Raw genomic sequence first — 15,083 nt, 5'->3', positions numbered from 1 at the left:
GAGATGGAATTTAAAAATTAAAAAAAAAAGTCTGTGAACTGGATCAGCAACAGATTGAATATGATACTTATGCCTTAAAGATACAATTTAAGTTTGAGACATGCTCTGGTCTTCATCAGTTCCTTACTTGCCAGCTGTACATGGCTCCCATTTTGGCCACTGTAAGGTTCCTAACTGTCCCCATGTATTGCAAAGGGTTCAGTTTCTGACTTCTATATATGAAGATTAGTGTTCAGGCCTTTTGAACATCTACAAGTTTTCCTGACTTGAGCTTGAGTTGAAACTACCAAAGGAATATGGAAGGACACAAGGTCCTACATTACCCTCAAGGGAGGTGATCCTTCCCCTCTACATGGCACTGGTGAAGCCACACCTGGAGTGCTGGGTCCAGTTCTGGGCTCCTCAGTACAAGGGAGACATGGACGTACTGGAACCAGTCCTGTGAAGATGATGAAGGGACTGGAGCATCTCTCCGATGAGGAATGGCTGAGAGAGCTGGGACTGTTTAGCCTAGAGAAGGCTCAGGGGGATCTTATCAATGTGTATAAATACCTAAAGGAGGGTGCAAAAAAGTAGGAGCCAGGCTCTGAAAAGAGCCTGGTGCCCAGTGATAGGACAAGAGGCAACGGGCACAAACTGAAACACAGGAGGGTCCCTCTGAACATCAGATAACACTCTTTTACTGTGAGGGTGACCAAGCACTGGCACAGGTCGCCCAGGGAGGTTGTGGGGTCTCCATCCTTGGGGTTATTCAGAAACCGTCTGGGCATGGTCCTGGGCAACCAGCTCTAGGTGGCCCTGCTTGAGCAGGGGGGTTGGACAAGATGACCTCCAGAGGTCCCTTCCCACCTCAACCATCCTGTGATTATCTGAATGAAATAATTCAATTTTGGGGTAATTTGGGAATATTTTTGTAGTTAGTCTGTCAACCACGGAGTTTCTTTGTATGGTGCTATTTTGATTTCTTGCTTTAAGTCAGTAGCTTTACCTCGGTCTCCCAAGTGAGTAAATTTTTCCAAAGTGAGTACATTTTTCAGTACCAGGTATCTATGTCAAAATTAAAAGCTCATGCCCTGCTATACTTACAAAAGGACCATTATTCCCACATATGATGGTACCCAAAAAAGAGTCTTTTAAGCTACGATTTAATGTAGCTATTAAGGAAATAAAAGCTTACATCACTCATGTCTTTAATAGTGTTTTCCATTTTTATAAGAATACTTACTGCCAAACTAAAAAGAACAGGATGTTCTTTTTATACAAAATTTCCTTGTATCAAAACCACTTTGAATACACTTCACATTACATGGAAAAAGAAAATATTCAGCCTTTACATGTGTAGGGATGTCAGTGAAATCAATTAGTCATAGCCAAATATCTAGTGGCAGGCTAATATATTAAGTACAATGTTATACACAATGTTATGATATCTAATTATACTTTGATATGGAAGATTTGAGATCATAGAGGAAAAACAGGTCTTACAACGGATATATGTAGATAGACATTTTATTTCAAAAAATAGCAAATGTCTTAAGAACACAAACCAGAAAGTTATTAAAAGCTTCATAGCAAAATATTTAGCCAACTCTGTTACAATATATAGGCTTGAGGTTCTAACAGATAACACTATGCCTCAGTTCACTGAGCAAGTAATGCTCCTGATACATAAATGTCGCACAATTGAAATATGGAGCTGAATATTAAAAAAAAAGAGAGGGCATTTTTATCTTTGATCTTTCATAATCAAAGTAATTGAAGAACAACAACAACATTTTAACAGGTTTGATTCTTTTTGGGAAAAGCCATTAAAAATAATTCCTGAGTATTTAGGTTAAGTGAATATATCAAAACCGACCAATTAAGACCAACATCCTGTTAGGTGAGCCTTGCAGCTTGAAGTAACATTCTCTAGCATGGCTGTTACGGCAGGATCACGGCCTAAATACCTTAATGAAATACATGAAAACCTTCTGGTATGCACATTCAAATTCTCATTTTCTTTAGCAATAGCCTACAACTGTCAACTGTGAAGCTTGCTTTGCCGAGAAAAACATTGTTTTAAATGTCACTTCCTTTTGCAAAATCTTGTAATGCAAATTGCCACAGCTAAGCCTCCAGTGAACCATCACACCAATAATTATGTGAAATATATAAATCAAGATTTAGGCAAGGGGCTTTCATACCATGTTAGTACACATATTGAATTGTATGCTTTGTATCAGTATTCTGAACATAGAGATCTAGTTATTTAGCTTCTTGCTATTGTAATGAGAGGCAATATATTCATTTTCCATTATTCTCCTCAGAAGCATGTCACAATATCATCTTATTATACACCATGTTTCTAAAATCCTGTTGGCATTCATCATGTTCCTATGATTTTAATTGAATCTGTATATTTTCATTTTAAAACTGCGGCCAAAGTGGTTTAGAGAACTAATCCCAGAAGAATTTTCAGATTTCTTACTTTATATACGTTTTCCCAGAATTACAGGATTAAATTACAATGGATGTAGAAAGATCATTGTACAAAGCATAGTTAGTAATTCACAACACTGGCATTCAACTCGACCAATTACAATGAATTCACAAAAATGGTTTTAATTATACCCACTCTTTTCTAGCCACCCACCCCAATATGTAAACAAGTTTCCCACAATGACAATGGCAAGACTGCAGTCACCCAGATGTACCGTATGTGAAAGACAACACCTAGGATAAAGGCCTGGATTTGACAATTCCAGTTTGTGCTCCTGCTCACTTCCCATTCTAGACCGCAAGCACTGTTTTTAGACTCTTGCAGTCATTAAATAAACAGAACTTACAGGTAAATGGAGCTTTTTTCCTAATGCAGGCTTCTGGAGTCAAATTGATAAAAAGTAACATGCTTATATAGAACAAAAGAAATAATGACTGGGGAAAAATTGGAATCAGTTGTACCAAAACTCTCTGAGCAATGATAATGTACAGTATTGCAGCTGTATGTTACTAAGACAAAAAACTCTTGGCATTACAAACATGAAGATCTCTGTTCACGCAAGCCAATTTTAATGGGCTATTAAGCATTAGGTTAAAAACAGGCTTGCACTAGTCTCACTGAAAAGGAAACACTTGTCAAAATGTTTTTTTAAAAAATACCATATGACATCTTCTAAATTGCAATTTAAATATTAAAATCTTGTTTCAGAAGTTCCTCGCTTCAGGTTGTTACTCAAAAACTCATCATGTTCAAAACTCAAGTTGTTATGAGATCTTGATATCATAAGAAGCTTTTCCTTATTAGTAAAGTCTTTCTTGGCCGCTGCTTGTGGCACAAGTAACCTATCCATTGGGTCCTCTTTGTTTTCTAGTTTCATATATCCTTTACTGTTGCTCCGATCCAGTCTGGGCCAGCTGGGGTGTTTCCTTTGTTCAGCTTGGACAGTGAGCATAGATGGACCCCTGTCCAAGTCCAGGGACTTCGAGTGTGAAGACAGAAGGTGCAAAGATGTGTTGGACCCAAACTGTTTCCTGGCAGCGCCAGGGGATAAAAGCTTTCCTGTGCTTGGTCCGAGTGTCATAGAAGATTTGAACTGATCAGATGGAGAGTCCACAAATGAGTTGTGTCGTGGCAGCATGGTAGCGGCCGGTCTGTAGGATTCATTGGTATCAGTTAGTGGAATGGCCAGAGAATCCATCGACAGATTTCTAGACCGACTCCTAGTGATTTCCGAGTCCTCAGTTATGTTGTCTATACTGGGCTCATCAATAACACAGTTATTCAGTTTAATTACTGGCAGTGTGAAAGCACTAATGGAAGATGATACAATGGATTTTGTTTCACACTTTATAGAGCTAGTGTTTTTGTCATCTGAAGCCTTGCTGGAGTGAGGGTAAAGTCCAAAGACTGAACCAGATTGCTCAGTCAGCAGAGGTGGCAGGAGGCTACCAGTGGTCCTATCTTCATTTAGGGTAATCTCATCTTCTTCAGCAGAACTATCCATTCTAAAATTACTCTTGAAGCCAGAGAAAGGCGCAACTGTGTTCGCAGCCAGCCGTGATGCACACGAGCTCCTGCTGTGCCCGAGTTCTCCTTCCCCCAACAAACCAGCGAAGGCACCACTCAGCTGCTTTTGTTCCTTGATCTTCAGGGTGTGGATGTCTATTACAGTGGAGTATATGTCTCTCATGTGTATGATTTTTGTTTCCTTGTCACGGTTTTCATGCAGAATGGCATTTGCGCAAATAAAAATGAAGATTCCAATGCCCATAGTAAAAGGGCCCAGCATTTTCATCTTATCTGAGTGCACATGCTGTTCAAAGAAACGAAGTAAAATGCTTCCTTGGCTTCTCAGGACCTGGGTTTCATTTACAGTTAGATTATCTTCAGATCCTAAAAGCTGTTCCTTTTGGGGCCAGTATCCAAGGATGGCCATTGCAATTCCCAAGAATGCGATAAGCACTCCCAAAACAAGGAAGAACCCCGATGGAGAATAGAGACGGATTTTGCCCCTGACAATTACTACATCTGCCCTGGGCCGGCGCCTAACTGGTTTCTTCTCCTCAGAAGCTGGTGCTGTGGCAAGATTTATATGTTGCTGAGATCTGGCAGAGTCTTGCCTTTTTAAGGCAGCCAGTCCTGTTATGACTCCTCCGGTTGCTATCATAGTTCTATATTGTGCCCTGGGAAGAAAGAGAAAAAAAAGCAGATATATTGAGGAAAGCAAAAGTTGTGTCTGCAGATATAGACAGCGCTTTGTTAATCTGTAGATATTTCTTGATAATCAAAATATTCATGACTTTAAAAAAGCTACTATATCTTAATTCAGTTACAACATAATAGCAGTTTTGAGATTCACATGGCATCTTAAAAAAAATTTCCAAAAGTCTTTTATCACTTTAAATATAGGTAATAAATCTTCCATCCGTGATACAGACAGTAGCAGAAAGCTAGTGCTCTTAGTGGTGATATATCAGGATTAAAGACGAAAATATTCAGAAACCTTAATGGATTATTTATCTCTGGACCGGTCTGCAACAAAGGCAATAATATATTATTACCTTGTATGCATTTTAGATCATTTTAGCACTTTAGCTAGTAGTTCCTCTAAAAACTTCTATGACACACAGTGACTATGAATACAGATCCTTCTACATATCCCCTTTTCCTTATAGATTTCAGCATATATTAATACATATTTATTCCATCATTTAAAGAAGCTGTTATTAAGCCTATTCAGATCACCTGAGTCTCAACTACAGAATCATTTTTGCCTTTCCTAATAGAGCTGATCCTCTTTTATGCATATCTAGATCTTTTTTCTCCCCTTCTTGGTTCCTCATGGACTACAAATCAAGTAGCTCAGTTTAGTTTACCAGATAAGAAATCTTCATAGATTTCAAGTTCATCAATTCAAAGCTTCATCATTTTATGAGGAATTTTTTTCATTTTAGACTTACTTTCATACCTGGCTGTCTATTACATGAGAAACATTAACCAGCATGGGTTTAAGAAGAGAAAGCCATGTTTGATAGTTTTTTATGAGTAGGAGTAACAAATGAAACAGCACAGTTCAGGATAATTGTATTTTATTTTACAAGGCATCTTATAATCAGACTCAGAAATAGTTTCTGAGCTTAATTAATGAATATTAGAATGAACACTAGATAATATTATAGAGTAAAATTAAGATACTATAAGCCAGGTACGAAAAAAGTATGTTCTCTTTGGTGGCCTTACTAGGCTCAGAGATAAAGAAAGGCTGACAGTCTGTTGCAGTAGAAAAGGCTCCATGTCAAAGCTGGGGATGGTTTAAAAAGCAGACAAAGTTAAAGTTGGACTGAGTGAATAACGCGAGAGGCTGAAAAGCAGAGGCAAAGCAAACCCGTGACTGCTTGCAATTTACAGGCTGTAATTTTCATCAGATCTCTTAAAATATTTATGTTTTTTAAAAAATCTTAGCAATGCACCCATGAAAAAAAAAGGTCAGATCTATCATGGTATGAGGAACAAATAGACAGGCTCTATATTTGGACACTATCATAGATTTCCAACACTGCAAGCAGGTGTCACATAAGCATATCTACAAACAGAAATCAGTCCAACCCACCGATTATGAACTTGATTATGAAATTAATAGGGAATTTGAGATAGGTAGCCAAGTGGAAGGACTACAGAAAAAAAATGTATCCAGTGTTCATTATTATCTGTTCAGCAGCAATTCAGGCAACAGAAAGAGTAGCAACGTGAACTCCCTCCCTGCACCATCATTATTAAAGGACAGAGTGCTTCCTCTCTCTCTGTGAGAAACCTTTTCTTTATGAAGGAAAGACCTGAAAAAAGGCTTAGGGTGCTAAGTATACAGCATTTTCTGAATTTCTGAAAGAGAAATTCTTAACATTATTCCAAAAAGCTCAGAAATTTCACTTGTAGTGTCAGGTTTCATGTTCCCAATCTCTCTAGAAAGTCTCACCCTTTGCAATTCATTTCCATTTTTGTATCTGGGCAATTTCAATAGTTCAATGCCAATTAATTTCTTGAAAAGCCATTTTTTTTAATGTAACAATTTAAAAATCCCCCAAAGAAAGTTATTTGACATTGATAGTCTTTAAAAATTAAAACAAAACTTTCTCATATGCCCATGTATTTAAGGGTTTCTGCCAAAACAAAAGATCATTATTCTGTAAAACAATGTTTTGAATCTCTAGACAGAAATAAATAGGACTTATCCATTACAAAAGCTGTTGTATTTTGCCATGACTCGATTAAATGTAATTAGTTTTCCTCTATGAAATAAATTAAGAGAATTATGGCATATCTTTACTGAAATGAATAATCATTTAGCTATAATCTAGTTTGTTCCATTAATCTTTTCCAGATCCCAGACCTTTGGGGGGAACAAGGAGTTTCCATATTCATGTGGTATTTTTCAGGCATACATCAACTCACTTTGCCCATCCTCAGGGCTGCCAAGGAACTGCACAGGTATGGCAGCTTAGTGCTAAATCCACACTCTGCCTGTTGGCAGGATTTGTTATTTTGTGTACTGTACTGTGCTTATCACAGCTGCTGGGATTGCACCAAAGGGTGAATGAGTAAGCTCACATCTGCTTGCTAAATATTTTAAACATAAATCTAGCAAGAGATCCTCTCTAACTCTGAAAAGTAGAGCCAATAAAAATGTTCTTAAAAATTACATATCGGGGTGTCTTTCTAGAGAAAGTTATCATTTGCAATTTTTGCAAAAATTGCAGGAAAACTCAATTTCATTATTAATTGGTCTCCAGTAACTTGAAGGACAGACAGAAATTGAGATCTTTTAGAGTGAAAGTGAGAGAGAAAGCGAGATCTCTCAAGCCACATGGCTGGCTTCCTCCCAGCATTTCAGGGAACACATTGTTCCTTTGTTCACTTTACCTGCATCAGAACTTGGGCACAGGGGAGAGAAAGTCTGGCTGCAACAAGGTACAAACATATTTTATATATAGCAAGAGTCTCTTTCCTATTTCTTGAGTTCACATTAATATTATTAAATCTTCTTTCATGGAAAAAATCACAACCAGGTTTGTAAATAATAATTTGCAATAAGCCACAGTGTTGGTAAGGCTTATAAGCTACTTAATATTAACAGCTGAATTTTGATCTCTTCTACATCTGAGAAAATCAGTGGTATTAACAGACATTGGTATGAGATGATTTCACTTCATGATGACAGCTTTTCAGAAACCAATTACAATGAATTGCGTATTAAGATGGAAACCTTTTTTTAGAAAATATTACATTTAGAATAAAGTGACATTTAATGGCTTTAAACTAAAGGGGGGTAGATATAGACTAGATATAAGGAAGAGATTTTTTACGCTGAGGATGGTGAAGCACTGGCATGGGTTGCCCAGAGAGGTGGTGGATGCCCCATCCCTGGAAACATTCAAGGTCAGGTTGGACGGGGCTCTGAGCAACCCGATCTAGTTGAAGATGTCCCTGCCCACGGCAGGGGGGTTGGACTAGATGACCTTTAGAGGTCCCTTCCAACCCAAACTATTCTATGATTCTATAATTTATTCTGCAAATCTGTTTAGTTTCACCACATAACAGCCATAATGAGTGCCAGTGACAAATGAGGCTTCTCCTATTTAACTTAGTACAGTGAGTACATTTAGTTTTACCCTGAAGTCTGAATTCAAACTTCTGAACAAGCAAAGACTTAGAAGACTTTGACTCAGAGGTAAATAAAGATTATGCTAAAAGCTCAGACAGTATCTCTTTGGTGGCACTGTGAATGACACAGGCTGGCTTTAAAACCAATCGAATAATGGTAAAATGGATGTGGAATACAGAACAAAATGAAAAGGACAGGCCTGTAATTCATTTTACAAAACACATCCATCTTGCTAATACAAAAGCACCACAGCTGCCAAGCTCCTTTTGAAGAACAGATGTTGAGTGATCTCTAACCTCGTAGCTGCTCTGTTTGTTTCATCTTCAGTGAGAACATCAGGTCCAAAGGCCTGGAGAGCTTAGGGGTTTAGTTTTGAAAGAAGCAGTGGCCCAGATTTACCTCTACATTTAGCTTTGCTTTGCATTGTGCTGTTGTTACAGAGTGGCCCTGACACCAGCCCTGTCAGCCACTCAAAGATCACCCAAGAAAAGCCTGTCTTGGTAGAGATCCTGTAAAGCAGCTCCTGCTCGCTCTCGCTCTTGCTCTCTCTCCGCATTGTTTGCACAGAGGAGAATGACTCAGGCTCTTGATGCTTCAGTTCTAACCTCTTCAATGGCCATTAGCAAGAGGTACTTCACCTTTCATCCAGGCTGTAAGCTAAGCCCAGTCCTCTGCATCTGGCACACTTTCTAGGAGATGCCTTTAAAAATCCCCAGCAGCAAATGGAGTAACAGGTTGCTATGTGCCCCCTTAGCATGAAGAAAGGATGGACCCCTCAGCAGATACTACTGGTAGTTACCTCAGGTGACTGTAGCCTCAGTAGGGCCTGCAGAGAGCCATGTGGCAAGGACAGAGAAACGAAGATTAAGGGTAAGATCTGGGTAACTGTGGTGGGTTGACCCTGGCTGGACACCAGATGCCTACCAAGCTGCTCTATCATTCCCCCTCCTCAGCTGGCCAGGGGAGAGAAAATATAACGAAAGGTTCGTGGGTCAAGATAAGGACAGGGAGATCACTCACCAATTACTGTCCCGGGCAAAACAGTGGACTTGGGGAAAATTAGTTTAATTTATTGTCAATCAAATCAGAGTAGGATAATGAGAAATAAACCCAAATCTTAAAACACCTTCCCCCCACCCCTCCCTTCTTCCCGGGCTTAACTTTACTCTTGAATTCTCTACCTCCTCCCCGCCAGCAGCACAGGGGGGACGGGGAATGGGGGTTGCAGTCAGTTCATCACACGTTCTCTGCCGCTCCTTCCTCCTCAGGGGGAGGACTCCTCACACTCTTCCCCTGCTCCAGCGTGGGGTCCCTCCCACGGGAGACAGTCCTCCACGAACTTCTCCAGAGTGAGTCCTTTCCATGGGGTGCAGTCCTTCAGGAACAGACTGCTTCAGCATGGGTCCCCCATGGGGTCGCAGGTCCTGCCAGCAAACCTGCTCCATTGTGGGCTCCTCTCTTCACGGGTCCACAAGTCCTGCCAGGAGCCTGCTCCAGCGTGGGCTCCTCTCTCCACGGGTCCACGGGTCCTGCCAGGAGCCTGCTCCAGCACGGGCTTCCCATGGGGTCACAGCCTCCTTCAGGCATATCCACCTGCTCCGGCGTGGGGTCCTCCATGGGCTGCAGGTAGATATCTGCTCCACCGTTAACCCCCATGGGCTGCAGGGGGACAGCCTGCCTCACCATGGTCTTCACCATGGGCTGGAGGGGAATCTCTGCTCCAGCACCTGGAGCACCTCCTCCCCCTCCTTCTTCACTGATCTTGGTGTCTGCAGAGTTGTTCCCCTCACATATGCTCACTCCCCTCTCTGGCTACAGTTGCTGTTGCGCAGCAACTTTTTTCCCTTCCTAAATATGTTATCCCAGAGGTGCTACCACCATCGCCAATTGGCTCGGCCTTGGCCAGCAGCGGGTCTGTCTTGGAGCCGGCTGGCATTGGCTCTATCAGACACAGGGGAAGCTTCCAGCAGCTTCTCACAGAAGCCACCCCTGTAGCCCCCCTGCTACCAAAACCTTGCCACGCAAACCCAATACAATAACACCTGCAAAAGTATGGGTGGGTAAGGAGCCAGGATAGGGGCTGCAGCCCATCTAAGAAGAGAATACTAGAGCCAGAGGAATAAATTTGTGCAGGAAAGGTTTGCAGACGTGATGCAAAATGGGCAATGATAAAAGAAGTGTCACCCTGGGATGTGGAGTGATATCTGCTTTTTCTTTATATTACACTGGCTACCCAAGCCAAGGCTGCCAGAGAGGCTGGAAGGGATTCTCCTTTATCACCTTTCCACATGGGGAAAGGTTGCCCAGTTGCTCCAGGAAAAGCTATCATAAAGGAAACTTAAGAAAGAGGGTAAAAACAGCTTTCACAAAACAGTTTGTTGTGAGTAACCACTAGACTTGCATTCACCAAGCAAAGAATGAAGTATTATCCTAACCAAGTCAGGAGGTTAAACAACTCAAATCAACAAAGAAACTGTAAGGCATGGGTAAATTGTCATAGACAAACTGTAATTTAGCACAGATGGATGAGGATCCCTCTTTTCTACCAGTACATCAGGTGATCACTGATGATCAGACAGAAATATGGTGCATTTATGCCGCTAGCATTACCCGTGTCTGACTTTGCCAGCCTAGAGAAAGGAAGGGATGCAGGAGGCAGGTGACCTGGGGACTCGCTAGAGTAGCTGCAGAGCACAGAAAGCTGCACAGCAACTTGAACAGCCTGGACACCTCCACAGGGAGGTATGGCAGATAAGAGGAGTGACTCAGAGTCCTTTTGAAGCTAGGAACTGCCTACACAAGTAATACCCAGTTATCCTTCGGAAGCTAAGCAAATGACAAAATGGGTGGGATAGGATTTCATGGGATTTGAGCCCAGTTGAGTCACTGATTGATTATCCCAGATATAAGAGATGTGTCAACTGCAAGAACCTATTACAGACTGCACATTTCTGTTTTAACAGCAACTGAGGCAAGAGCTGCTATTTAGACAATGGATCTAATACTAGGCAGCCTAGGTAAATCTGAAAGATGTGTGTGCAAGAGCACAGATTCAATGGAAGGAATTGACTTCATAGCATGTTCTTCTGGTGGCTCTGACTAACTTCTCCTGGTTCCACAAACTATAAACTATTTATTTCTCTCTTTTACCTAAGAGGCTGCCACCTTAATACCTCTCTTTCCTCCCTAATGACTAGCATCACCTTAAATGTACTGCTGTCAACTAACTTTTTTTCAGAGATGGTCTAACTATTAAAAATCTAATTAATCTCTCAGCAATTGTTCTCAACTTTAGTAAGCTTTAAAGCTTGGGGCTTCTATTTTAGGCCTCTGAAAGCTTATCTAATTTTTTCAACTATTTTGGTACTATAAAAGTTATTACTTCTACCTACAACTTAGTCTTTTGAATACATACATAGTCATTTGAATTATACTGAGATCTTACACAATTTTAAATATATACTAGCAGCAAAGATGGGAAGCAAACTAAAGAATACTAGAATTGTATTTCTTTAATATTATTTGTTTTATTCGAGATACATTTCAGTGTCCCTTACCACTTACAATCTTTGTTGTTTGCATAAATATCTTTTTTCCTCATTTACTGCTTGAAAAATGATTGAAGCTTGACTATGTGAAATTATCAGAACTGTACATGCTATTTCCCTGTAGTTTAACTTTATGTAAAACTTTCTGAAAAGTACAGCTCTTGTGTTTCAGCAAAGAATTAAACATCACTGCTGTAAGAAGTAGTGTGTGACAGAACCTGATTTATATTACCATAGCATTTCCTATCTTACTATTTCAGCTGATTAGGAAATTTATTTCCCATTAGTACTTGATTCATTATCATTTAAGTGACTCAATTTCAAATTTTAACAAGGGGACAAATTTTAACATCAAGGAAAGTTTCTTTTATTTTTGATAAACCTAGAGATGAAGGAGGTATGTGAGAGACTGTTTACTCATAAAATGTTTCTCATAATCAAGAATGCAAATTATAAAGTAATAAGAGAACTGATAACGTAACTGAATAAAGAAATCAGTATTAAGCTGTGTTTAACACATCTGTACTCTTCTCCTGATGTACAATATATACATATCAATGTTATCTACACATAGAGATTGTCATTTGGTACAATCTATTCTATTCCAAAGGTAAAAATATGCAACTTTATAGGCCCAAAGGGATTAATCATTCTGGTAGAGATAATACAGCAATAGCCAAACAGGACAAGTTCCACAAGACGCAGAAAAAATAATCTCAAGTTACATTTTTATTTGGCAGTTTAACAAGCAGCCCCCTCCAAGTGCCTAGCACACCAATGGGACTACCTTATGATGCATCTCTCTCCTCATATCCATTCCTCAAAAAATGACCTGACTGAAGAGATTAAAAAAGAAAAGCAAGCAAGCAAAAGACATATTTTGTATTCATGATTATGGGGTATTTTAAGTGTACTTTAATTGACAATAGGTGAGAAGAAAGCATGTGAAATGTGGTATTAAAAATCTTCAGAACCTCAGCTAGGATTTTAAAGTCATGCTAGCAAAAGCCAACGATAGGAAATAGCATGCCTATTTAAAACATTAAAGCTTTGAAATTTCCAGCTGAAACAAACCCTTTGGGTTCAAATTCCCCTTAATGGTGCCTCTTTTAGGCTGTAAAGGGATAAGCTTAGGTACTAATCATGTCCTTTTAACCTCCTGGTTGCCAGTCAGATTATGGAAGCAGGCCAAATCATGCAAGCAGTTTCACAGCATAAAAAGGGAAAGGCAAGCTGCACATGGGTCAGGCAACGCAAGAGCATCAGGGTGTCTGAGTGGCAGCCATAGGCAGAAGGTCCATTGCAGAGATTAAAAACTGAGGTTCCCTGGATATTGGTAGACCATGCAGCTGTATCAAATGGTCTGTATTTGCTTTACAATAGTATCATGTTAAACAGTAAAATCTTTGCACTTATAAGTAGAAAATAAAAGCTTGGTATTAAGGACACGTCAAAATCTGTTGGGAAATTTGAAGTCCGACAGTGATCCATTTATTTAAAAAATCTAGATCTGGCAGTGATTTTTAAATCTGCACTGTACTGGTCCGAGCAAGACCACAGGGGCCCAGCAGTTACCTCTGCAGAATCTGTGAAAGATAAGCTAGGCATGGCACATCAGAACTTTCTTAGAAAAACTAAAATTTTTACTGCTTTAAGGAATCCAGGGGGTCCACAAATTGTGAAGGACAGAAAACCACTGATTTGGAGTGGATCTAGAGGACGGACTGAACACACACCGGGAACAAAAGAGAAGCAGCTCATTGTTCTACTATAAAAAGTTGGATACTGAAACAAACTAAGGGAAAATGAATTTTTAAAAAACAAATCCAGGCTTTAATGAGAGTTATGAGATCTCATTTTTATACGTATTTCTATAACTATACTGTGTCACACTGGTTTGAAACATATGCAAAGAGGTACCTTTACATTGTACAAAGGGGCACAGTTCCCTTTTATCAAAGTGACTTTGATGCAACTTTCAGTTGTGGCAAGTAGTTGAAGGAGCCACACTGAATCCACACTGAATATATCAAATCTCCATTTGGACTCACATTCATCCTATTTCATTAGCAAGCCTGGGCCATGGCATTCCCTATCCTGACCTTTATGTCTGTCCACGGCCTTGTGTTAAAGCAGGACTCTCACAGCTGGGAAAGTCCAAGTATGACTGTGAGTAACCCAACTTCCTAATCTAGCCTTCTTCAAGTTGTTACACTAAGTGTTTGCATAATGACTCAGTGGAAAGGTTATAAAATTACCCCAATTCACAAAAATTACAATAAAAAATCTTTAACCCTCTACTATTATTTGGAGGGGGAAAAAAATAAAATCCTAATCAAAGAAAAAAACCCAAACCCCACCAAACTAGTCTTATAAAATTATACTTCATTACTATTAAGGGAACCTCTCAACTGGACAGGGAATAGAACTTAGTTACAAAGATACAACTGATCAATACCCAAACTTCCACAGCTAATCAGTTTGCGTCTGCAGTAATGCAAGCCCCTCCTTCCTTTAGAAAGCACATGGAAGTAAGCTTGAAGAGCGTAATTTTATTTTTCCAGCGAAATTTTGGAACATACTGTCCAAGACAGCTGACTCAGCAGATCAGAGCCCTGGTTCATAAATACAATGTGGATCATATGATCATTGGATAATCCAAGCTAAACTGGAGCTCAGGAGGTCTCTAGTCCAACCTCCTGCTCACAGCAGGACCAGCTGCATGGTCAGACCAGGTTGCTCAGGGCTGTGCCCAGTCTGGTCTGGAAACACCCCCAGGATGGAGCTCCTGGGCAGCTGTAATGGAAACACCTTTAAATTGTTGTAACCCATGATTTGAGTTGCATGTTATAGGAATTACTATAGCAGAAACCCCTTGTTGCTAGCCAGGCTAGGAGCAAGGGGAGGAGTTCATTGCAATGTTAAACCCTATAACCTGGCCCAAAGGGACCAGGGGTGGAGATTGGAATGGAAATACCTTTAAATTGTTGTAACCCATGATTTGAGTTGCGTGTTATAGAAATTACTATAGCAGGAACCACCCGAACCAGTGGAGGACAAGCCTTACAAGAAGCAGTGCAAGTGCAGCAGTGACCTGACCTGAGCTGGCTTTGGTACCCAGTAACTCCACGCAACACACCACCTCTCCTGTCCTGAGTGACCACCATCACAGATGGAGCCCAAAGTCGCGGACTAAATGAACTCAATGGATATTTCATGGACATTTCTGGACATTTTATAGACATTCCACAAGGGTGGTCCATAGACTAAGGGAATGATATCTGTGTGTTATATCAAAGGATGGAAAGTGGGGTGGGTGGTTAATGAGGTTGCACTGGAAAATATGGGACTTGAGCATGACGTAGATGGTATAGAATGAGGGGTGGATACTGTC

At 40.2% G+C, this 15,083-nt stretch overlaps 1 protein-coding gene across 2 annotated transcripts in view; it reads right to left on the bottom strand.

Annotated features, from left to right (window-relative positions):
- Positions 1-1,493: 1,493 nt before the first annotated feature.
- TMEM200A (transmembrane protein 200A) overlaps positions 1,494-15,083 on the bottom strand; it is a 60,329-nt gene continuing 46,739 nt past the window's right edge. For both annotated transcript variants that reach the window (XM_076333591.1, XM_076333592.1), the window contains exon 2: positions 1,494-4,665. In XM_076333591.1, coding sequence (XP_076189706.1) covers positions 3,174-4,649 — 1,476 coding nt within the window. In that variant the 5' untranslated portion in view covers positions 4,650-4,665 and the 3' untranslated portion in view covers positions 1,494-3,173. The remainder of the gene's footprint in view (positions 4,666-15,083) is intronic.

This window comes from Aptenodytes patagonicus, chromosome 3 (assembly GCF_965638725.1).
Source record: "Aptenodytes patagonicus chromosome 3, bAptPat1.pri.cur, whole genome shotgun sequence".
NCBI lineage: Eukaryota > Metazoa > Chordata > Aves > Sphenisciformes > Spheniscidae > Aptenodytes > Aptenodytes patagonicus.
Note: the sequence above shows the minus strand (reverse complement) of the source record. Positions and strands in the feature narration are given on the sequence as shown.